At 36.7% G+C, this 23,748-nt stretch overlaps 1 protein-coding gene across 3 annotated transcripts in view; it reads left to right on the top strand.

Moving 5' to 3' along the window:
• The window catches only part of CLS (cardiolipin synthase), a 104,024-nt gene that overhangs the window by 52,882 nt on the left and 27,394 nt on the right, over nucleotides 1-23,748 (top strand). For all 3 annotated transcript variants that reach the window (XM_090395252.1, XM_090395249.1, XM_090395251.1), the window contains exons 4-5: nucleotides 585-670; nucleotides 16,442-16,510. In XM_090395252.1, coding sequence (XP_090251378.1) covers nucleotides 585-670; nucleotides 16,442-16,510 — 155 coding nt within the window. The remainder of the gene's footprint in view (nucleotides 1-584; nucleotides 671-16,441; nucleotides 16,511-23,748) is intronic.

The raw sequence follows: 23,748 nt of genomic DNA, 5'->3' as shown, positions 1-23,748 counted from the left end.
GAATTAATAGAACTTCTGTTAAACCAGTTTAATAGAAGTGCACAATGCTACCACTACATTGGATGAAGAGATAGAAGTGCATGAGGAGGAGGTTCTAGAGCTATTGCATAAACTGAATAAGAATTTGTCAATAGAGACAGATGACAAGAGTGCCTCTCTTGATTGCTGCAGATACTGAGTTTGGATTTGTTCTGACTTCACTTTTTTTGCTATGGTTCCTTGATGAAACACTGAGGGGGAGCTTGTTTATCTCAGCTACAATGAAATCCTATCCTTTTGGATTTGGTTTAAGCCAATAAGAATACAATTTGTTTTGCTAAAAATTCTCAATTGCTAGCCTGTCTCCTATCTTTGTTTGGTTCCTACTAATACCTACTAACATAGTGCATCACAAGAAGGATGAGGATTGGATATTAGCTCAGAAGCCTGTTATCTCTCTACATTCCTTAAAAGCTATGTGGATATCTCTTTCCGGTTATCTACTTTAAATCCTTAAGCAATCCCTAATAATGTATAAAAATCAGTGCTATATATGAAAGCATTATCATTGTATTATTCTTAATTGATTTTCTTTTTTTTCTTAGTTCCACTAACAGCTCTGATCATTAGCAGGGATGTATCTCTAATGTGTGCTGGATTTTATATACGATACATGTCTCTTCCCCCACCTGTAAGTATGTTTTAGTTATAAATATTGAAAATAATTTGAATGATCTGTCCATGTTGATCTTATTTTTATATATATATATATACTAGGGGTATCTTCCCCCTGGTGCCTACAGTGCCCCCCCCCGTATTCATACTGGTAGGACAGTTCTCCTTGAATTCTGATGACTCAAAAGGGGATCAGACCCCCCCAGCGCCTATTGCGCCTACCCCCCCGAGTTGCGGGCCAGTTCTCCTTGAATTCTGATGACTCGAATTTCGAAGACTCGAAAGCCCCCCCCCCCGAGTGCCAGACCGATAGGCCGGTTCTCCTTGAATTCTGATGACTCGAAAAGGTGTTCCCCCCCCCGGCACCTACACCGACCAAACCCTGAGTTCTGGACTGGTATGCCGGTTCACCTTGAATTCTGATGACTCGAATTTTGAAAACTCGAAAGGGAGGTTCAGGCCCCCCTGGCACCTACGCCCCCCTCCCCGAGTTCCGGGCTGGTTGGTCGGTTCTCCTTGAATTCTGATGACTCGAAAAGGTGTTTGCCCCCCCCCCCCGGCACCTACACTGACCAAACCCTGAGTTCTGGACTGGTATGCTGGTTCACCTTGAATTCTGATGACTCGAATTTTGAAAACTCGAAAGGGAGGTTCATGCCCCCCCCGGCACCTACGCCACCCCGAGTTCCAGGCCGGTTGGTCGGTTCTCCTTGAATTCTGATGACCCGAATTTCGAAGACTCGAAAGGGGGTTTCCGCTCCCCCGGCACCTACGGCGCCATCCCCTGAGTTCTGGACTGGTATGTCGGTTCTCCTTGAATTCTGATGACTCGAATTTTGAAAACTCGAAACCCCCCCCCCCCCCTCCCCTACGGCGCCCATCCTCCCAAGTTTCAGACTGGTAGGCAGGTTCTTCCCTGCATTTCAAAACGTTTCAAATAACTTGAAAAAAACTTGACAGAAAAATGTTACACAAAAAGGCTTATCATTTTATATATATAGGGTAGATTCTGAATTTCAATCATAAATCAATTTTTAAATTTTTACAAAGTGGGAGTCTTAGAAGCAATTTAATGTTAATTTAAATGTGTGTGTGTGTGTGTGTATATATATATATATGTCACCTCCTCACATGAGAGTTCTTGATACTATAACAAGGCAGTGCCATATGTGACAGATGATTAGAGAAAATAAAGGAATTTATTAATGTATTTCTTGAATTGCCGAGGATTGCATTTCTTAGAGAAAATGGCATGGTTAGGATTGTTCCAAGACAGAATGGAGGAAGAGAAGTTGGTTTGAGTTTTTTTTGCTGGACTATATATGGATTTTGATGAGCAGCTGCTTGTGTTTATACACGATTAGAGGAAAGTGGAGGAATGATGGTGGCCAGTTCAGTGGAACTGCTCTCGTGAAAATACTATACAAAATCCATAATGTGCAGAGCTAGATTATCTGAGGGAAAGTGATTTGAGGAAGCCATTGAGAAAGGGGGGGGGTTATCTGTTATAAAGAAGCATTCTAGGGAGGTTTAGTGTGCCATCCGAAATCTGAGAAGAATATTTTAAGGTTGGGCAGATTTGATATATATTGGGATTTATAGTGTTAAGTAGAACAAAAGTATTCTGTGAACAAAAGAGTACCAGGTTTTTTTGGATGCCGAAGAGGTTGTGGATTGGATGTGTTTATGTTGGTATAAACACATCCAGTATTGGTTTGTTGACTTTTGCAGATATGAGAATCAACCCAAGAAGAGTGCTTGGTTGGCAAATGGGTTATCAAAAGAAAGGGATTTTCTGTTCAAGTATATAATTTCTTGGTATCTTTAATGTATAGTATAACCAAGTATAATATTTAATGTATGGTATAGAAAAAACTTCCAGAAACTTTCTCTAATCCAGAGTAATTTAATAATAAGATGTGAACCTTTTAGCAACTCGTATATGAAAATATGACTTCTGCATTACTTCAACCTTAGTTGATTCACCTCTGGGTCTGGCTCCCACTGAAGAGACCTGAGTAAAGGTTGAAACTGGTCTGGATAGTGACCCTTCCCATAATGCATAGCATTATACATGTCTGCAAGGAGATGCGCTTTGCATTATTGGATACTAAAGCAAGTGATGTGAAGTCTTAGCTTCCTTATACGAGTTGCTCCAGTCCTGAAAATACTTCAGATGCAAACTTTGTTTGCTTACACTTGGAAAAAGGATTAAACCAAGTATATAATTTCTTGGTATCTTTAATGTATAATATTCCTCCTTTACATTCGATAAACCTTGTAGTGCTCAAGTATTAGAATCCTCAAGATCTACCTCGACCAGGGACCTGAACCCAGATCTCCTAGCTATATCCCAGTGGGATAAGGACAACCTTATGAACTTCAATGCTGCCAAAACTCAGTTCGGTCTGATCTCTTGCAAGAAAGAAATTGCATCCTTCCCCCTTACCTTCAGTAAGATGGAGATATCAAAACATGATCAGATTTCTCTTCTTGGACTGACTTCTACCTCCAATCTTTGCTGGCACAACCATATTTCAACTATAGCTTCTACAGCTGCTAAAAACTTGGTGTGCTTTTTCTTACAAGACACTACTTCACACCAATTACTCTATACAAAGCTCAGCCATGGAATATTGCTCCCATATTCGGGGGTGGTACACCAAACTCCTCTCTAAGATTGCTCAATTCTATCCAGAAGAGGGCAGCTTAGCTAATTAATGATTCCTCGTTCACAAACCCACTTCATTTCCTCTCTCATAGATGTTCAGTTTCTGTCTTGTGCCTCTTCTATAGATACTTTCATGGACAGCTCTGCTGAATTGGCCACTATTATTTCTCCACTCTCCTCCAAAATCATTAAAGCAAGAGTGCCACTACCAACCAACACCCTTTTACAGTCCATCTTGAAACTCACTGAACCAGTTTCACTGCCTCCTCTTTCATTCCATATACTTCTGTCCTTCGGACAGTCTCCCCCACTCTGCCTTCTCCAAAGATTTCAACTCTCAGCTGTTCAAGCAAAATGTGAACAGACCCCCTCCTCTCTTCTATTCCTCTTGTCTACACACATGGCTCTAATGTGCTTATAGGTCTTGCAGCCTCTCATGTGTGGATCAGATATTAAAAAAAAAATCTCTGCTCTATCTGGAAATCCAAACTATGGTAAAAACTAATTGAAAGGATTAGTGCTGATTATTCATAGCAATGCTTCATTCACCATGAAATTTTTAAGTAACTCCCACTCTGAATGGTTGTAGACCTGTATTGCGACGTGTAGGTTAAGGATTTTCTTTTTTCTTATATAAATATATATTTTTTAAATTTATCTATTTTTATTTCTTTTTCACATAGTACAGAAACCTTACTCTTAGTGACTAAAGAACTTTTTCAAGCCATTTCAGATCTCTAGTGAGCAGGATAGTGGTCTCGCACTGGTCAATGAAATTCATCTCCCACCTAAAGACATTTGCAAACATCCATGCCCATTGCACAATTCAAACCACATCCTGTTGGTTGGAGAGCAGATATGCTTACCACTTGGTCAATGAGGCTGGCGAAATAACACCAGAGAAACATAATAATTAAATTATTTATTGAGACACTGATATTTCACTGGATTTCCAATCAGAACATCTTCAAATTACAACTGTTAAAAAAAACACACATCTATCTTATTGCAGAAACATTTAAAATTATAAACAGAAAGGAACTAATATCCTATCATTGCAGCCTTTAGGAGCTTGATAAAATGAAGCTAATTCGGAGAAGTCAGGCTAAATGCAGTTTTAGGTTGACTTGTTTCTGAATTGTTTCTGCAACAACCTAGTTGATAAAGTGTTTTACAACACTTAGAATTCATTCACCTAAAGATTTTGATTAGAAATCCAGCCATATATTATTTATTTATTTTGTTTCTTATAATACTAAATAGTATTATAAGTTCTTCCTGGAACTTTGACTCAAAGTTCCATGAAGAACAATGTGGCTTTCATCCTGGTAGAAGCACAACTGACCAAATCTTCACTTTAAGGCAAGTCTTTGAGAAATCTTGGGAATATGCCAAGAATGTCTACACATGTTTGCAGACTTGGAGAAGGCATATGACCGGGTTCCTAGGGATAAGCTTTGGCAAGTATTACAGGAGTATGGAGTGGATGGTCAACTATTAGCTGCCATCAAGTCCCTGAAGCATTTTTGTAGGAATTTGACATAAAAATCAAAATCTTCAGTTTTACCCAGTGAAGATGAATGAAGTAATATATGTTTAATCAGTCTGGTAGACTAAGTACGTGTAAATCAAACCAATAATACCATTAATCAGTGAGGGAATAGCTTTAATTTCATTAAATTTTAGTTTCATTGTTTCTAATTAACCTGAGATTCTGTTTTGAATAGTTCTGATGAATAGTGTGTAGTTATGGAAAATAATCCTGATTGGTCTATAGTTATATCTGATTTCCAGTTTTTTTTTTTTTTTCATGGATTATATTTGATTTTAGCTACTTGTCTGGGATGGATTCATTGATAACATTTTTATAGTTTCACAAGAGGGGTGCTTAAGGGTCAAAGCTGTATAACTGAGAGGAGACCTCCACATAGCCTTTAAAGGAATGCAGAGAACCGGCTTCTGACCTAATGTCCAATCCTCACCTTCTCGTGGTGCACCCTTTTGGGTATCTACCTGGATACTGAACGAAGGAGGATGGGCTGGCAATTTGGGATTTAGCCGACCAAATTGTATTCTTATTGGTTAAACCTAAATAAAAAATGATGGTACAACACGACAAAATTTCATGCCGGCTGGGGCGTCACCCGGTTAAACAAGGCCCCCCCCCCCCCCCGTTGTTTTCACCAGGGAACCAGGGCGAACAGCGAAAAGTCAGCTACTGGAACAAATCTGAAAACGCACCCCAACTCAATATCACCAGAATTGAAGATCGGTACTATCAACGTAAGATGCCTGAATGGCAAAGAAATGGAGCTAGCTGAGGAATTAGATAAGTACCAGATCGACATAATAGGGGTGACTGAAACAAAAAAGACAAAAACTGGTGAGATCTTTCTGAGCAATAAATACAAAATGTTACATTCAGGCAATAACAATCAAGGAAAAGGAGTAGTCATAGTATTCAACACAAAATGCGAGGCTAATCTTCTTGAATGACAGGCTGTCTCAAGTAGAGTGATGTGGGCAATGAGAATGGGGAACTGGACAATGAGACTTATTTGTGCCTATGGTCCCACAGAAGGTTCTACTAAGGTAGAATTGGATGAATTTTTTGATGCTTTAGAAAAAGCAACTAACACAATGAAAAAGGAAAAGCTGGTCCTTGTTGGGGATCTAAATTGCAGAGTAGGAAATGATTGTCAGACATTCAAAAATATTTCGTTAAAATTTGGAGAAAAGAGCAAAGCTAACAATAATAATAGCAAATACCTGTAGGATTTCTGCTCAGGACATGGACTGGTTATTACTAACACCATGTTCCAACATAAAAATGTGCACATTCACATGGAGAGAGTAGGCAAGGAATAAGAAAAGTCTCATTGACTATGTTGATAGTGATGTTTTCTCCCTGGTGCAGGACACCAGCGTGTACAAAGGATTTGAAATTGGAAGCGATCACTATTTAGTCTTGAGCAGGATAACATTGAATTTCATATTGAAAAGAATAACGTGTAAGAGAGTTTTAAGCGAATAAAAGTCGAGTAGCTCTCAGATGTGAACTGTAGACTAAAATACACAAAGATTATTGAAGAAAAAATGAAAGAATTTGAGAACCAAACCTTGGAGATTCAGTGGCAAACCTTGAAGAAAACTGATTGATTCAGCCAGAGAGACATGTGGTGAGGTTGTCTTCAAGGATAGAAAAATCAGGACTCCATTCAGGACTAACACAGGAAGTTAAAGAGGCAGAGAAGGAAAAGAAGAAAGCATATCAAATGTTCCTGGCAAATAAGTCAGCTTTTGCTTTTAGAGAATACAGAGACAAATGTAAGAAAGCGAAATATTTTGTAAAACTAGCGAAACAAAAGTCATGGGAGAACTTTGGCAAGAACATAGAAAATAAATATCAAGAAGGTGGTAAGATATTCTGGAGGTTGTTGAAGAAGCTTAGAAATGGAGGAAAGAGTGCTGTAAAAGGAGTTAGAGATGATAAAGGTGACATGAATACAGGAGAAAAAGATATCCTTGAAGTATGGAGTAATTACTTTGAAAAATTGCTAAATGAAACAAGGAGTGATAGCACAGTGGTAAAAAACACTCAACTGCATACAGTCAGAATACATATCCATACTTGAAGTAGAAAAAGCCATCAAAGGCTTGAAATGTGGAAAGGCAGGAGGAGTAGAGAACAGAAATTCTGAAGTATGGTGATATAAAAGTCTTGCAGTGGCTGCACTGCATAGTTCAGAAAGTCTGGACAGAGGGACGAATTCCCAATGATTGGAGTAGAGCTCTAATAGTGCCCACATATAAAAAGGGAAATAAAACTGAATATGAGAATTACAGAGGTATTTCCCTACTGAGTGTTCCTAGCAAGATCTATGCAAGTATACTTGAGAAACGGTTGAGAAGAATTGTGGAAGAAAAGCTTGGTGAAGAACAAGCTAGACTCAGGCCAAATAGGGGCTGTCAGGATCAGATCTTCACTTTACGACAAATAGTCAAGAAAGCATGGGAATATAACAAAGATCAGTATTTAAGTTTTGTCGATTTGGAAAAGGCATATGACAAGGTGCCAAGAGAGAAGCTATTCAATACGCTACAGTTATGTGCTGTCAATGGGGCATTATATCAAGCAATACTTAGTCTTTATTTGAGTTGTAAGTCAGCAGTTAGAATTGAAGGGAGTACAGGAAGATGGTTTAATGTTAAATCTGGTGTGAGACAAGGATGTACATTATCCCCTCTGTTATTCATTATCTAGTTACTCAGTCTCCACCAACCACAACTACCTTCATCATCTTCTACTGACCACCGCCCCTCCAGGGAGTCCAAAGACTCATCAAGGGAGGGCACCTACTCTACAATTCTCCATCTCCACCAACCACAACTGCCTTCATCATCTACTGCCAACCACCACCACTTATTTTCCGATGCATCCTTAATAATGCGGTGTAACCTTTTTTTTCTCATGTCCTTTGTGATTTCTCTTTTGATAAAGAAAAATGGAACTCTAAGTGATGTTTGAATTCAGTATGTTTTTTTTTCTTTCCTTTGATGTTTATTAATGATTAGTTTACTTGAAGCTTTGATCACTGTATCCATCCTTCTGCCAAGTAGGCAGGTCTCTCTCTCTGCAGATACTGAATATTCTCTTGTTCCTTGTTAAAATTAGTTTTGTGTATGTGAATATTATTCTGAATAACTTATAAAAATAGTTATGTCTAGTTAGAATGGTATTTCTAACTGATCTGTAATCTGCATTAAAGTTAAAATTGCTTATTATCTGGACAGTTTTTGTGTTATGAACTAGTATGTAATCTATTCCAGTTGGGCTATTTGGCCATGTTCTTTTAAGGTTCTTCTTGAAGGAATTTGTCACTGATAGGGATTTAGTGTAAACCAAACCAAATTATCATTCGTCCTACTATGTGCTTCAAGATCTGAAGTTGTTGAAGTACCCTATAACCATCGACTGTGTTTGTCTTTATTTATTGTGGCATCTACTGTGTTGTAGATTGGTTCCCTTTGTCTAAGCCACTCATGTGATGACTGTTGTTATTCCAGATGATAGTCAAGCATCTGAGATGGCTGATTTCTTGATTTCATGAGGAGAAGGGTGGATCTACTTTTCCAGGAGATTCAGCTCCCACTACTATAGTTTTTTGTGTCACTGGGGGAGATAAACTTCCTCACCAAAATAATGTATCTCATGAAGAGGGACCACCATCTAGTTTTGCCTTATGGATAAATTTCAGTATTTTATGGTATAATATACTCTTTGATAGGTATGTTTTCATACAATTTATTGAAATTTGATATTTAGGTTCTATGTGAAATTCATCAAGTCATTTCATTTGGACCATTTCATTTCAAAATTATGTAAAAGCAAAATTTAATCAGCAGTGCATATACCAAAACAACTCTGGGTTCAGTTGATATGATAATGAATTGTTTCACTATGAAAGAATGCTGTTATGAAATGCACATTTTTTTTTAATGATTGCATGCAGTTTTCTTGCATGCACAATGTTTAATCCAAACATAATTTTATATATTTATAAATATATATTTTTTTAATTTCATATTCTTCTCAAGTTATTTTTATGTTATAGTTTGGGATGAATTTTGTTGCTGAGTTAAATAGTTTTTTAGTTAGTCTGTATTTCCTTCACTTTTAAATGCTAACTTACAATTTTGATATAGACTATGTATTGCTTTTGTATAATCCATTTACCCCTTATAATTGTAGTGTTTTGAAAAGCTTTTTTTGGGCATCTTGTGTGCTTTTCTCATATCTGTAAAACTTAAGTACAGATTACTGAAATAAAGAGCCAAAAGGCTTCACTTCAGCGATGCAAAATTATACAATTTAAGTGGATATTGAATCCAACATTATTTCAAAGCCGAATATATAGAAACCACAAGAGTTTCATGCCGAATATAGAAACTATAAAAGTATCGGTGGATCCAAGTGTAAGCAACATGTCAGGATGGGCAACTCGTGATAAAGGTGGAGTAAGTTCTGCACGAAGCTCTTGTAGTTTCTATATATTCGGCTTTGAAATAATGTTGGATTCAATATCCACTTAATTTGTATAATTTTGCATTGCCGAAGTGAAGCCTTTTGGCTCTTTATTTCAGTAATTCTTGGTTAGTAATTCCCATATTAATTCTTCCCCTTTCACTTCAGCGATGCAAAATTATACAAATTAAGTAGATTCATTATCTACTTAATTTGTATAATTTTGCATCGCTGAAGTGAAGCCTTTTGGCTCTTTATTTCAGTAATGCTTGGTATCTTTTAAGATGTGACACCTTTTGGCAACTCGTATGGGAAAGAATGACTTCTGCATCACTTCAACCTGAGTATTTTATATCTGGGTCTGGCTCCTACTGATGAGACCTCAACAAAGGTCGAAAGCGGTCTGGGTAGTGATCCTTCCCATAATGCATAGCATCATACATGACTGCAAGGAGATGTGCTTTGCATTAGGGAAAATACTATGGAAAGTGATCAGAACTTATTCCACCTTTACTATGAGTTGTCACTGTTCTGAACGGTTGCTTATGTTTGGATCCACCGATACTTTTATAGTTTCTATATTCGGCATGAAACACTTGTAGTTTCTATATATATATATATATATATATATATATATATATATATATATATATTCGGCCTTTGAAATAATGTTGGATTCAATATCATATCCACTTAATCTGTATAATTAAGTGCAGATCCTTGTAATATTCTCGTGATTTCTTAACTATTCATCATAAAGTGAAAATCTGATCTTGACAACCTATATTTTGCCTAAACCTAGCTTGTTCTTCAAGAGTTTCTTTCACAAATTTTCTCAATCTCTTGTCAAGTATATAGCAAATTCTTCTGTAATTCTCAAATTCACCATTATTCCCTTTTTTGTAGATGGAAACTATGAGATCTCTACTCAAATCATTTAGAATTTTGACGTTCTGAATTATGCAGTGTAGCAAATGCAAAACTTTTATACCTCCATATTTAAGCATTTTAGTTGATATCGTTACTTCATCTATCTTTCCACATTTTGAGTGTGTGATGGTTTTTCTACCTCAAGTATTGATATGTATTCTTGTTTGCATTCCTCTTGAAAATTTTCTGCTACTGTTCTGTCACTCCTGTTTCATTTAACAGTCTTTAGGATATCTTTATCTTCAGTTTTCACGTCATCTTTATCATCTTTGATTCCTTTTACAGTATTCAGTATTCTTTTCTCCAGTTTTAATATTTTTCAATAACTTCCAGAATATTTTGCCACTTGCCTGATATTTATTTTCTATATTTTCCAAAATCTTTTTCGTGACTTTTGCTTAGCTACTTTTATAGATAGTGCTTAGCTCTCTTAGCTTTTTCTCTGTATGTAGGCCAGGAACTTTTGGTATGCTTTCTTCTTTTCCAAAACTGCTTGTATAACTTGTGTCTACCGTGATGTTCTTATTTCTATCCTTTGCAACAATTTCACTACATGCTTCTCTAGCTGAATCGGTGTGTTCTTCAAAGCTTGCTGCTGTGAATTCAAAGTTTGGTTCTTGTTTTTGAACTGTTTCATTTTTTTTCTTCAATAATGTTTGTATAGCTGAGTCTACAGTGTACATGCAAAAGCTTCTTAACTTGAATTCTTTTTAAAACTTTCTTACATAGGCTTCTTTTCGATGATATTCATTTTTATCCTGCTCAAAATGGAGTAATAGTCATTTCCAATCCTCTGTACATTCTTGTACCCTGAACCAGCATGAAGATATCACTATCCACAATGACAGTTTTATGTATAAATGCATGCACACACACACACACACACACCTTTTCTAATGATTCAAAAAATTCCTCTTCTTCTTTCTTAATAGAATTTTCTGTAGGTTATAAACATAAATCTCATCACTTTTATTTTTGATATTATCTTTGTTTAATGTTTTTAGTACCATAGTACTCTTGCCGTTCCCTGAATTGTACTGCCTGAATAAATCATATTTATATTTAGGAGGATCTCGCCAGTTTTTTGTTTGCTTAGTTTCTATTACTCCAGTTTTACATGTTATCTCTCTAATTCCTGAACTTAGCTTCCTTTTTTTGTTCCTGTTAATTCTTCTTATGATACTAATGTCCATCCTCAGTTCGTTTGAAGTTGATGTTTTAGCTAACATTTCCCATTTGCCCTAGTTCTAATGAGGTCAGCAGTGGCTTTTTCACTAGGCAACTGATCCAGCTGTAGTTTTTAAAACAGTATAGAATACTATTTAGTCAGACATGTTTCAGATTATCAGCCCATCCTTGTTTGTTTAAGGATTTTTTAAAATCCTTAAACAAACAAGGATTTCTTAGCATCCAGATGAATTCCCCCATAACAGGGTGCACCATAAAGAAGTGGGGATTTAACATTGTCCAAAGTCTATTCAATTCTCAACATTTTATATAAAGCTCCTTTTAGTTGTCTAGCTTTCATCCTTAAATGATCATATGTTTGAGAATTAGAATTTATAAAATTATTGCCATTATTTTAAGAAACAACCATCAGCAAAATTCTTATTGTAGTTGCTCAAAAAGTCTGGTTCTATTTGCATACAAATTTACACATTGTACATTCCACATTCTTGTCCTTTTCTGTTTCTGGTTGATCATTTTAAATACAGTCTGTAGTAGCCAAAATTCTCTGAAGTGCAGCCCTGTCAATAACCTTTGTGGGTGTACTCATGCTTTTATGTGAACCCAGACAATATAGTCTAAGGTTATGATATATTGCTGGCCATAGATAAGGACATGAACCAATCCAGCAGCTATTGATAGTGGTGATTCTGCTAACCAGAAGTTTGTCAGAAAAAAGCAAGCTCCATTATGATTCATATGCTCACATTTAACAAATCAGATGATTTGTTTTGTCTGACTAAATGTCTTATTGTTTCTCAACAAGACTGCACTATACATTTGCTGAATACCGGGATCGGAACTTTGCTTCAACTCTTGCAGGAGGCGATTCATCTATCCATAATTGCTCATTGTGTATTACTCACTTGATTTTGAATTCACATTGGTTCATCCATGAATAAAGTTTACATTTACACGTTAGTATTCATAAGCATCCAGTGACAAAAATTTCCTAAATAAACACATCTGTCTCTTTAAGGTGTGTACAATCCTTTCACTCCTCCAAGCAGTCATTTTAGCAACTCCAAGTGTGTGGATGTTCACTGATTACTTGTTCCCAATATTTTACTGCTTGCAGCCTGTTGTTTTGAACTTGGTGATTAATTGCCAGCCTTGTTGGCTGAGGTGGTTAGCATATTCAGTAAACATGCTGTGAGTTTGAATCTGGTCATGGATGTTTGTGATTGTCTTTAGGTTGGAGAAGAATTTATTAGAGCACCGAAGTGGCTTGAAAAAAATTCCATGTGTTGATCTCAAGAGCAGGATTTCTGGATTATCTGAAAAATAAAAGTACAAATATTAGATAAAATTAATAATAATAAAAAAAATCCTTAGCTCATCCACTCTACTAATTACTATAGGTTTACAACTTTTTGTGAATGGGAACAAGTTATATTTAATAAAAAAAGTCATGTTCAAAATATAGCACCAAATGATCCAGTTTCCTCCAAATATCTCAGTGTGCATAAAAAAAAATAGTTAATTAGGGCAGTATGCTCGAGAATTTTTTTTAATACTTCTCAACAGAAGCTCTTGCACTGCCATTAAAAATAAATCATAGATGAAGCAGATGTAGTTTGAAGACTTTGCTGGCATGTTTTTATTAAAGCCACATTTAACAAAGGCCATCTCAAAATATACAGAATGTGCCAGAAGATTCCATCTATGCTTGCAAGACTAGCTGTATAATTAGACTGCAAGGTGCACAGTCAGGTAGTATCTCAGTTATTTATGTCTGGCTGTATTGCCACCATCACACACATTTCTTCTGAAATTGGACTCATTGATATAAACTTCTTTTTCATCCTGTATGCACTCTTGGAAGGAAGTCAGTGGACACCATAGTGTTGAACAAACATCCATGGTGCCCACCTTAATAAGATGTAGGACTTCCTTTCACTGCGATGATTGTAGCTGTCCTACAGAACATATTTTCCGCAAGTGTATGATAGCGATCAATGGTTATTTTGGACCATTCTTCCTGTAAGTATGCACTGAGATTATTATTATTCGTGACACCTCCAAGGAGTCCGAAGACTCATCGCAGGAGGACACCTATTGTACAACTCTCTGTCTCCACCACTACACCGAACTTCTGCTACCAATCACCAACATCAGAGCCATCTACTGGCCACTAGCCCCACCACAGCTAGTATTTTTGTCTGTAAATTGCATGTGTTCTGAACAGCCAATTTGTCTGTATGCGGGATGAAAAACCCGAGTTTCCGGGAGAAAAAACCCTACTAGCCATACGAGATCGGCTAACTAGCCTTCGATTGAAAAACGTCCATATAAAGATTCCTCCCGTCATGACGAGAATCGAACTTAGGCCTTTTCCAATCGAAGGGCGCAACGTACCATTGTTCTTCCAATTGCCCCACGTGTCCGCCCCACAATGGTCCAGGATCTGGACCATTGTGGGGCAGACATACCATGACCTCACCTTACACTGCAGTTCATCCCACATACTTCAATAGGGTTGAGATCAGGGCTCTATGGAAGCTAGTCAAGTGTGATGACATTCATATCCACAAACCATGCAGTTACAGCAGCAGCCTTATCATACGGCGTATTGTCTCTTGCTGAAAGAGACAATGGTCACTTCCATAGAAACAACACAAAATAGGAAGCATTATATTGTCCAGAATGTTCAGATACCTCTCAGACTTCAATATTCTTGGTACCACAGAGGTCTGAGGCCAAACCACGAAAAACAGTACCATACTCGCACTGCCACCTCTGAATTTCATAATTGGGGTTACTCACTCTGGTGAGGGACAGCATCAGGCATCTGCCACATTCACACCCATCCATCTTCTCAGGCTTCCACATACCATGTACATACTCTTTCCACCAGGGATTGAGTAATGTGGGGCTTACATATTGTGGTCCTAGTATGGAAATGCATGTCGTATGCATCAGTTCTGAATGTTTTTGTGCAGATTCATGTTCCAGTCAATGCCTGGAACTTTGCATTTAATGTGTCAGCAGACAAATGGTGGTTTTATACATATTATCCTTTGTAGAACCTTACAGTCACATTTGGCGAGTGTGGTGGGGTTGCTTACTGTGGGTTGCACTTAGAGTTGATTCCTTTGTGCTCTCATTTCAGATCACCTGGAATGGCCCAATTTGTCAATAATTTGATGAGTAGATAGGCCTACAACATAGCATCCTGTCACAACATCTCTTTCACACTCTGTCAGTTCCTTTCTCACAGCCATTTCACTTGGGCTCAGTTGCACTGACTTGGCGGCAGCATATTCCTCCAATTTATACTGGCTAAAAACACAAGTCATTACATGGCACATAGTACCTTGCCTGTGAGGGTGTCTGTTGACTTCTTTCCAAGCAGTATACTTCTTATATTTTAACTATGTTCACAGGAAAGTCTTGTCAATAGTTCATTGTTTCCTCTAGGGAACTTCTATCAATAGAAGTTCCCTAGAGGAATGAGGAAACCAAAAAGAAATACTCTTACATCTGGTTATAGATTATATCAATTCTCCTTGTTATAAAATTGCAAAGCATGTTTCTAAATTTCGATGTTCAAGGAAAATCATCTTCATTTATTAAAAACTTCTCATTTGATGATGATAACACACTGAATGTACAGCCATGGATAGTCCTCTTTCTCCAACACTTGCTAGCTACTTTATAAAACCTTTCAAACATCGTCTACTGGACAGTGTTGCTCCTAAACTCATTATGGTACAGGTATTCCTGTGCTTTGGTATGGTTCTCTTACAGAATTTCAAGATTTTGTCATGAAGATAAGAATCCTCCACTGCAACCAGTTCACTCTTAAGGTAGATTATTGAATTGTCATTCTGGATTTCCTCTTTTTTTGTCAACTAGAATTTAGCCTTCACTTTTAGGAGCAAAACTCATACTGGACTTTACATTCATGCTCTTTCACATTGTTCTTTTCATAAATCTGGCACCATTAAGAACAGTACATTGAACTACTCTTTATGCTCTCTTGAAGCACTATTATTTTAAGAAATTAATTATATCAGGTTTACCTTTCTTGCTAATGACTTCAGTTAGTCATATTAGTAAAGCCATTAATAGCTATGGGGTCCTTGTTATCTGCCTCTCATGAAGTGGGCAATCATTACCATTCCTGTCTTTTGAGGAATGGTAATGATTAGACAGGTGTCCTTTTTGTCCTATTAACAATATTTCTTTCTTTTCTTTTAAGGCTCTGCAAAGGATGAACTTTGGCTCACCTGGAATCTATTAAATTTTGTGCCAGTTTGGGTTATCATATTATGGCCAAACTGAGATACTGACAGTTGTTTGTCATGATGAACATTTTCATTACATTAAATTTCCATGAGCTGAACAGTTGGTACTATGCCATGTTCTGCAAGTACGAACTGTTAAGGGTCCTTCACTCACACATTCTATAGCCAGTACTTTTAATTAATACTTGCCTCCTGTTTAAATTTGTACAGTAGGACATCAATGCATTTTAGATCAAGGTGCTGTCATGTATGAGTTGGTCACATGTTTTTATTGTGGAGGCTTCCATTTTTCTCTTCTACCTGTTTAATTTGAAAGTCATATTGAAACTGCTCTAGACACTAGGGGGTGGGGGGAGAATTCTATGCTTGATAATGTCTTGCATAAGTAATAAATCTGTATTTTGTCGTTATTTATTTTGTTATGGCTTGTGTTCCTGTTCATATGTTAACACATGAACATCAATTTCTTTACTTCAAGAAGTAGTAGTTTTTTTACTTTCTGAATCGGTGTTTTGATCTGAACTTCTAAAAAAAAATGCCATTCTTATCTTATTCTAGAACTATGAGATAAGGGAATAGGAAGAATATCCTAAACAAGAAGAATCTTCCAGTGATTTTACTGGATCTGCTGCTTTGGATTGTGTGTTTGGTAAACTTATCTTTTTTTTTTTTTTTTGTTTACAGAGAACCATTGGCAGATACTTCAATGTAACTTTGCCCACTGCAAAATTATCACCAACATTTCTAAGTAAGGTGAGTATAAATGTAAAAGGAAAATGCTTGATAAAAAATAATGCTCTCTGCAGTTAACCTGATTACATTTATTTTATGTACAATAATTATTTTAAAAAAGTAAATATTTTCACAATCACTGCTATCATCATCATCATCATCATCAGCCATTTCTGTCCACTACTGGATGAAGGCCTCCCCCCAAAGTCCTCTTTCATTCCTATCTTGAGTTTTTCTATTCCACTGAGTTCCTGCCATCTCTTTAATTACATCCTCTCACCATCTCTTTGGTCTTCCTGTAGCTGTCTTTCCATCTCTAGGATACCATTCTGATATCAACTGTTTCCATTTTTTGAGTGTTATTTCTTGCAGTATGATCTGCATTACCAGTTGGATCTTTTAATGGCTATTATAATGTCTCTCACTCCAGTCTGAGCTCTGACCCATTTTTATCTAGAATGGTAATATTGAGTGATGATCTTTCCATTTTACTCTGGGTTATCCTCAACGTGTTTGTCAAATTTTTAATCAAAGTCCATGTTTCACTTCCATGTGTCTTGACTGGAAGTATACAACTGATGAATAATTTTCTTTTAAGGCAGATTGGGATGTTTCTTTTTGAGTGCTTCATGTTTTCCAAAGATTGGCCAACTGAGTTGAATTCAACATATAATTTATACTGTGATCTTTTGTCCTAGGTAAACATAGGAGGTTACTATATCAATTTCATGGTGTTCTATTTGTACTGGCTTTTTGGTAATGTATTTATTATAATCATTCTTGCAATATGACCTACCCATTGCCATCACTGCTGTAGCCATTATATGACCACATTATTAGATATTCCTGTAGTGGAATGCCAGTTGTCTGAAATAAATAGGATCAGACGTACTTCAGGTAATCATATTTTACTTTTTTTAGCGTGATAATTTTTTGCTTATTACATACCACTTACTTATTTATAAATGCATGTAAAAAAATAAAATTCACAGATTAAAAATACACAAGGGTTGCTTTAGAATCAAGCTGTGAGGAGTCTTGTAACATAGCCTGAAAAGAATGACAACAACAATCCAGGACTCATGACCTTTTCTCCAGTCCTTATTTGTCATTTGATGTGTCCCATTATTAGATATCCACTGTGATACTAAATGAATAAAGATTGAATGAGAATTTGGGAATTAGCCAACAGAGTTCTGTATTGGTTTAAATCACAAATGATGGCAAATATCTAGAGTCGTACAGCATAATAAAATGTCATGCTGACCAGGGCATTGCTTAGATAAAGAAGGCATCTACATTTTTGTTAGGGAGCTAGAGTGAAAATTCAGCTATTGGAACACACAACCTCATCAGAATCAAACATAGACAATGTAAGAAGTGCATTGGGGAGTAGAAAGTGGAGCTGGCAAAAGAATTAGAGAAGTAACATGTCAACATAACTGTGTTTTCTTCTTGTTAAGATACTGGGGGATGCTGCTAAATAATAAATATGTGTGATTGAGCCAAAAAGGAAAACTTTGATTACTAATGATTTAACACGGAGACTGTGATAGCATGTTGTTGTTGTATGGAGAGTTTACTATGGTAGAGCAGATTTGTATTTGCAGGATGGATTATGCTTAAATGGCTTTGGACTTGGGTGCTCAGAGAAATTTTTCAATGGAGTAAATAAAGGTAGTCATGAAAACTCAAGTTTGATAGAGTAGCTGCATGACAGTTTGAACACAAGCACTAAGGTGAGAGAGAGATTATTAGGATAGGGAAAGCAAGATAGAGAATGATAGTAAGGAAGAGATTGACCCAAAAAAAGGTGGTGGTTTAGACAAGAAAAGCATTGATTGTTGCAGTGGGAAAGGAATTTGATCAATGTATTAAAAGTTTGTTTTAAAAGTTACTTGAATACACATCAGCTTGGTACTAAGTTATCATGCGTGTGTATTAATGCTAGAAGCATCCAGAATATTGGTGGTGAATTTCTGGCATTGATAAATGATATGGGACCTTACATATTGGCATTAGAGAGACCTGGCTAACAGAAGAGAATATTCACCTGAATAGAATGTGATTGGCACAGTGCATTCAGAAAAGACAAGTACACACAGGTTGTGAATCTTATAGCACGTCAATAAAGTGTATGTCAAGAAGAAAGACAGGACCCACCATTTTTTTTTTTTTTAATAGTTGAAGGTTGTAATCCTTTGGGGAAAACTCTGAAGACTGTTCCATAGTACAGAAGTAGAAGATATGAAACAAGAGGATAAGTTGATTCTGTATATTTGAACTGGACATTGAATGAATGTTGATTATCAGTTGCTTGTGAATTTACGGATTTGATGGTTAAGTGGAGGAATGGTGTCAGCCATTTCCATGGAAGTGCCCATGAAAATGTCTGTAGAAGAGGCGCAGATCAGAAAGTTCATTGCTGAGATAATATGACTGGAGTGAGTCTTTGAGAGAAAGACTGCCAGTGAACTGCCCTCTTCTAGAATTGCATCAAGCATTTTTAGAGAGGTTTTTGGTGCACAACCCCATATGCGAGAACAGTATTCTAAGGTTAGGCAGATATGAGATTTGTTTACAACATTAGTAATTTTGCAGGTGAGAAATAATGTCTTGAATGGAAAGCACACCTAGTTTTTTTTTTTTGGATGCAGAGGAGGCTATGGATGTGCCAGATCTCCCACAAAAGGCTAGAAGTGTCAGTCAGTCCAAGAAGATCTTGACTATCTGATATCTGACCTTGCCTGGGGATCTGGGTATTATCAAAGGTGAACAAAGGTAAAGTGCAATATTTCTTTCATGAAATAAGGCAAGATTATGTTTTGGTGATATTGAAGTTGACAAGATTGTCTGGATCCCATTGATATATATATAAAGGAGATTAGTGTTTAGGGCGCTGATTATGAAAGGTCTTGTAGTTTAAGATATACACATTACAGGGTTTGTCAAATGAAAAGATGAATGGAACGCTACTGTTGTCAGTGAAACTGTCGATAGGATTTCAGGCTAGTTATAAAAAGGTTATTTATGAATAGGAGAAAGAGTGGATGAAAGTACAGAACTAACATAGGCAGAGATATCTGAAGAAATGAAGCCATCCTTCATAACATTGTAGTGAATGACTGGAGGAAATTGGCAATTTAGTTACAAAGGGCAAATGATAGACCCATACAGTTGTAATTTGGAAAGTAGGTCTTTGTGCCAGTTCCAGTCAAAAATCTTGGAAATATCTAGAGCAATCACATAGGTTTTAACAAACCTTTCCACAGCTTATGTTAATAAGTGGGTGATGTTGGCAAGGAAATTTGTGGACCAAGAGTAGCAGTCTGTATTGTTGGTCATTAATTAGCTGTTGATTTTCAGGTAGTTCAAGAGAGTTGATGGTTAATGACTTTCTCTATTTTCAATAAAACAGGTGAGTGCAGCAGGTTGTGATAGTTTGATGGCTGACTTTTATCTCCTTTCTTTGAGATTGGTTGGATATAGACTAGTTTCCATGCTTGAAGAGTTGATACCAGATGAGTATGAGAGATTGTAATGGCAATACAGGATGGGTATTAGTTCAAGAGCATAAGGTTTAAGTACAATTGATGGGTACAATTGATACATGAGTTGGATGCTGCTATAGGCCAAACTCTTCTAAAGAGGATAGTGCATAGTCATATATCATGAATACAAGTAGGTCTATTATTATGAGTTATTTAAGCTGTGGGAGATATAGACTGGAGGAAGGAAAATGATAATTTATAAAATTATTGAGGGATAGTTACCTTGAGTAGCATTTGGCAGAGGATCTCATGGACCAAGAATGTTGAATCTAGCTTCTGAGAATATTTTTATAAATGAGGTATTGCTCTAGGTGGGTGTGAGAATGGTCATGCAGTTTTAACTTGGGAGGCAGCAAATGGCAAATCATGTGAAAGCTTTGCATAAAAAATGATACATATTGAACTGTAAGGCAGATGATTATGATTGACTAAGAAGGCTGATTCTACCATAGTGGAGGAAGCCAGCAGTGCATGAGAAGTAGTCAAAGGATGTCTGAAGGAAAGCATAGCTGACTGCATATCCAGAGTTAGAAGAATAAATCACATCAGAATTAAATGGATGAATAATATTTTAAATGAGAGCTGATCCAGCACTGGGAGAAAGGAATGACCAGGCATGTGAGTAGTATAAAAAGGAGACCAAGAAAGTGACTTCTATAGTAAAGAAGGAAAAATCAGACTGGGAAGGTAGGCAAGTGTTAGATGCTTTAGAAATAGTTAAAGTGATACATCCCATTTTAATAAGGTATACATCCCATGCAGATTTATGCAATCGGGGTGGTCAGATGGTACTAGATGAAAGGATAGAGATGGATGAATTGGAGGTATTAAAGTTGTTACCAGATATTGATTTGAACCCAGCAGTGGGATTGGATGGAATGTCAACTAGGATGCTGAAAGAATGTGTAGAAGTATTAGTGCTATCTCTGACTTGGTTAATCTTGAGTCCCAACAGAAACACAGTTCCTAATGAGCAGATGTAGAGCAAGATAATTCCATTATTCAAGGATAGATTTAGGACAGAAACAACCAGTTATAGACTAGTCAGCATTTCTGGGATGAACATTATCTTGTTGAAACCAATTAGGATCTGCATCCAGAAATGATCAGATAGCACCTTAATCCTATATAGAGGTTTTGAGATTTTGAGATGTTAAGCATGTTAAGAGGTTTTGTTAAGAGCAGATCTTGCTTTAGCAATTTTGTACAATTTAAAATATTATATTATTTTGCATACAATTTTGCATATATCAGTATATTCTGATGTGTATATCAGAATAGTGATGGAAGCATCAAGTGTAAGAGGTATAGGATGACCAGGAGTACCATAGATGTCTTTGCTTAGCTCATTGCTGTTTAAGTTGACATTGATATTAGGGTTGATCCCAGTAATAACATACAATTATTAAAGCTATTAAGGGAACACTTCCTTTAAAGAAACCTTGCAGGCTAACCTGAATCAACTTGTTTCATGGGCAAATGAGAGTGAATATCAGTTTATCAGAATATCTGATACCGGTGGTGGTTTCTTATAGTGAAAGAACTGCGAAACATCAAATGCATGGTATTTGTTAAAAAAAAAAAAAACAGCAGAGGAAGTTATTTGAATGTAAATCCCATTCATCAAGTGTCTATTACCTTGATGGACCTGTGGTTTCAGTCCGGATTTCTCCATGACTGCAGGTTGTAAAGAGTCCAGCTATTCCTGTCTTGAGCCTTTCTTCTCCATTTTCTTCCAACTTTCTTAATCATTGGGTCTTCCAGGTTTCCTTTTGATGTCCCTCAGATACCAGTTTGTAACTCTGACTGTCCATCTGTTGTCTCTCATTTTGGTGAGATGGCCTGCCCATCTTCTTTTGCTGTTGTAGATTGTTTTTATTATATCTTGAGTCCAGACTTCTCTGTCTATTATCTTATGTAAATAGTCACTAAATTGTAATACATCCTTCATAACATTGTAGTGAATGACTGGAGGAAATTGGCAATTTAGTTACAAAGGGCAAATGATAGACCCATACAGTTGTAATTTGGAAAGTAGGTCTTTGTGCCAGTTCCAGTCAAAAATCTTGGAAATATCTAGAGCAATCACATAGGTTTTAACAAACCTTTCCACAGCTTATGTTAATAAGTGAGTGATGTTGGCAAGGAAATCTGTGGACCAAGAGTAGCAGTCTGTATTGTTGATCATTAATTAGCTGTTGATTTTCAGGTAGTTCAAGAGAGTTGATGGTTAATGACTTTCTCTATTTTCAATAAAACAGGTTTCAATAAATAGTTTGATGGCTGACTTTTATCTCCTTTCTTTGAGATTGGTTGGATATAGACTAGTTTCCATGCTTGAAGGGTGGCCCATAAGTCATGGTACATGCCATAGAAAGGGCCCATATTTGTGAAGATGCATAAGTTTTTTAGCATCACCAGATGTTTATTATTATTATTATTATTACTTATGAAAAACTACATCATGTAAATACCTTCTATTTTTGGCTTCACAAAGACTGGCTCTTTCTATGGAATGTTCCAGGCCACCCTGTATATATATTTTATACATACGAGGGTGTTCTGAAAAGTTCTCGGCCTAACAATGAAAAACGAATTTATAATTTCAAAATTATGTTTATTTTTCAAAATAATCTCCCTTAAGACTGATACATTTATTCCAGCAGTGCTCCAGCACCAATATCCCATCCCTGTAGTGGTTCTCAGTAAGATCTGTAAAATACCCCTCTACAGCTTCAATCACCTCTTGATTCGAAGAAAAACGCTGACCAGCGAAGAAGAATTTTCGTTTTGGGAAGAGGTAGAAGTCAGAGGGAGCCAAATCTGGGAAATAAGGTGGATGTTCCAACAATTCTTAGTGCAGATCTCTTAATTTTCTCATTGCCAGAAATACCTTTGTGGGCAGGTGCATTGTCCTGATGAAAGATGATTTTTTTCTTCTGCAAACAGAGTCTTTTCTCACGATTTTTTTGTCTATTCTGGTTAAATGATCGGAATAATATTCCTCGGTTATTTTTTACCCTTTTCTAGATAATTAACAAACAAAATGCCTTTAGCTTCCCAAAACACCAATGCAATGACCTTTCCTGCTGATGGAACCGACTTTGTCTTCTTTTTCTCTGAATAACCGGCTTCTGTCCACTGTTTTGACTGCTGTTTGGATTCTGGTGTGTAATGGCAAATCCAAGTCTCACTCATAGTAATAAATCATTGCACAAATCAGTTTAATTCGTGTTAAAATGCTCCAAGCACTGTTCAGAGATTTTCATGCGAGTGCGTTTTTGATCTGTGTGAGCAAGTGCAGCACCCATCTTGCGCAAAGCTTTTTCATTTATAATTCTTCATGCAAAATATATCCTACATGTTCTTTTGAAATGCCTATGGTCTCAACAATTTCACGCACTTTGACTTGCCGGTCATCCAAATACATATCATGCACTTGATCAATGATTTCTGGTGGTGTTACACTTTTTGGATGTCCTTCACATGGATCATCTTCAAGGCTGATACTGCCATGTTTAAACTCAGCAGCCCATTTCTTAATTCTTGAAAACGAAGGAGAAGAGTGCCCATAAACTTTCATGAATTTCGAATGAATTTCTTTTGGCGTTAAACCTTCTTTTTCAAAGAATTTTATAATCGCAGATACTCAATTTTAACCATTTCAAGGGATACAGAGAACACTTTTGCTTCAGACAGCTGTATAAA

The sequence above is a fragment of the Typopeltis vanoorti genome, chromosome 7, assembly GCF_054136105.1.
Source record: "Typopeltis vanoorti isolate ZY-2024b chromosome 7, IOZ_Tvanoo_1.0, whole genome shotgun sequence".
NCBI classification, from domain to species: Eukaryota; Metazoa; Arthropoda; class Arachnida; order Uropygi; family Thelyphonidae; genus Typopeltis; species Typopeltis vanoorti.
Note: the sequence above shows the minus strand (reverse complement) of the source record. Positions and strands in the feature narration are given on the sequence as shown.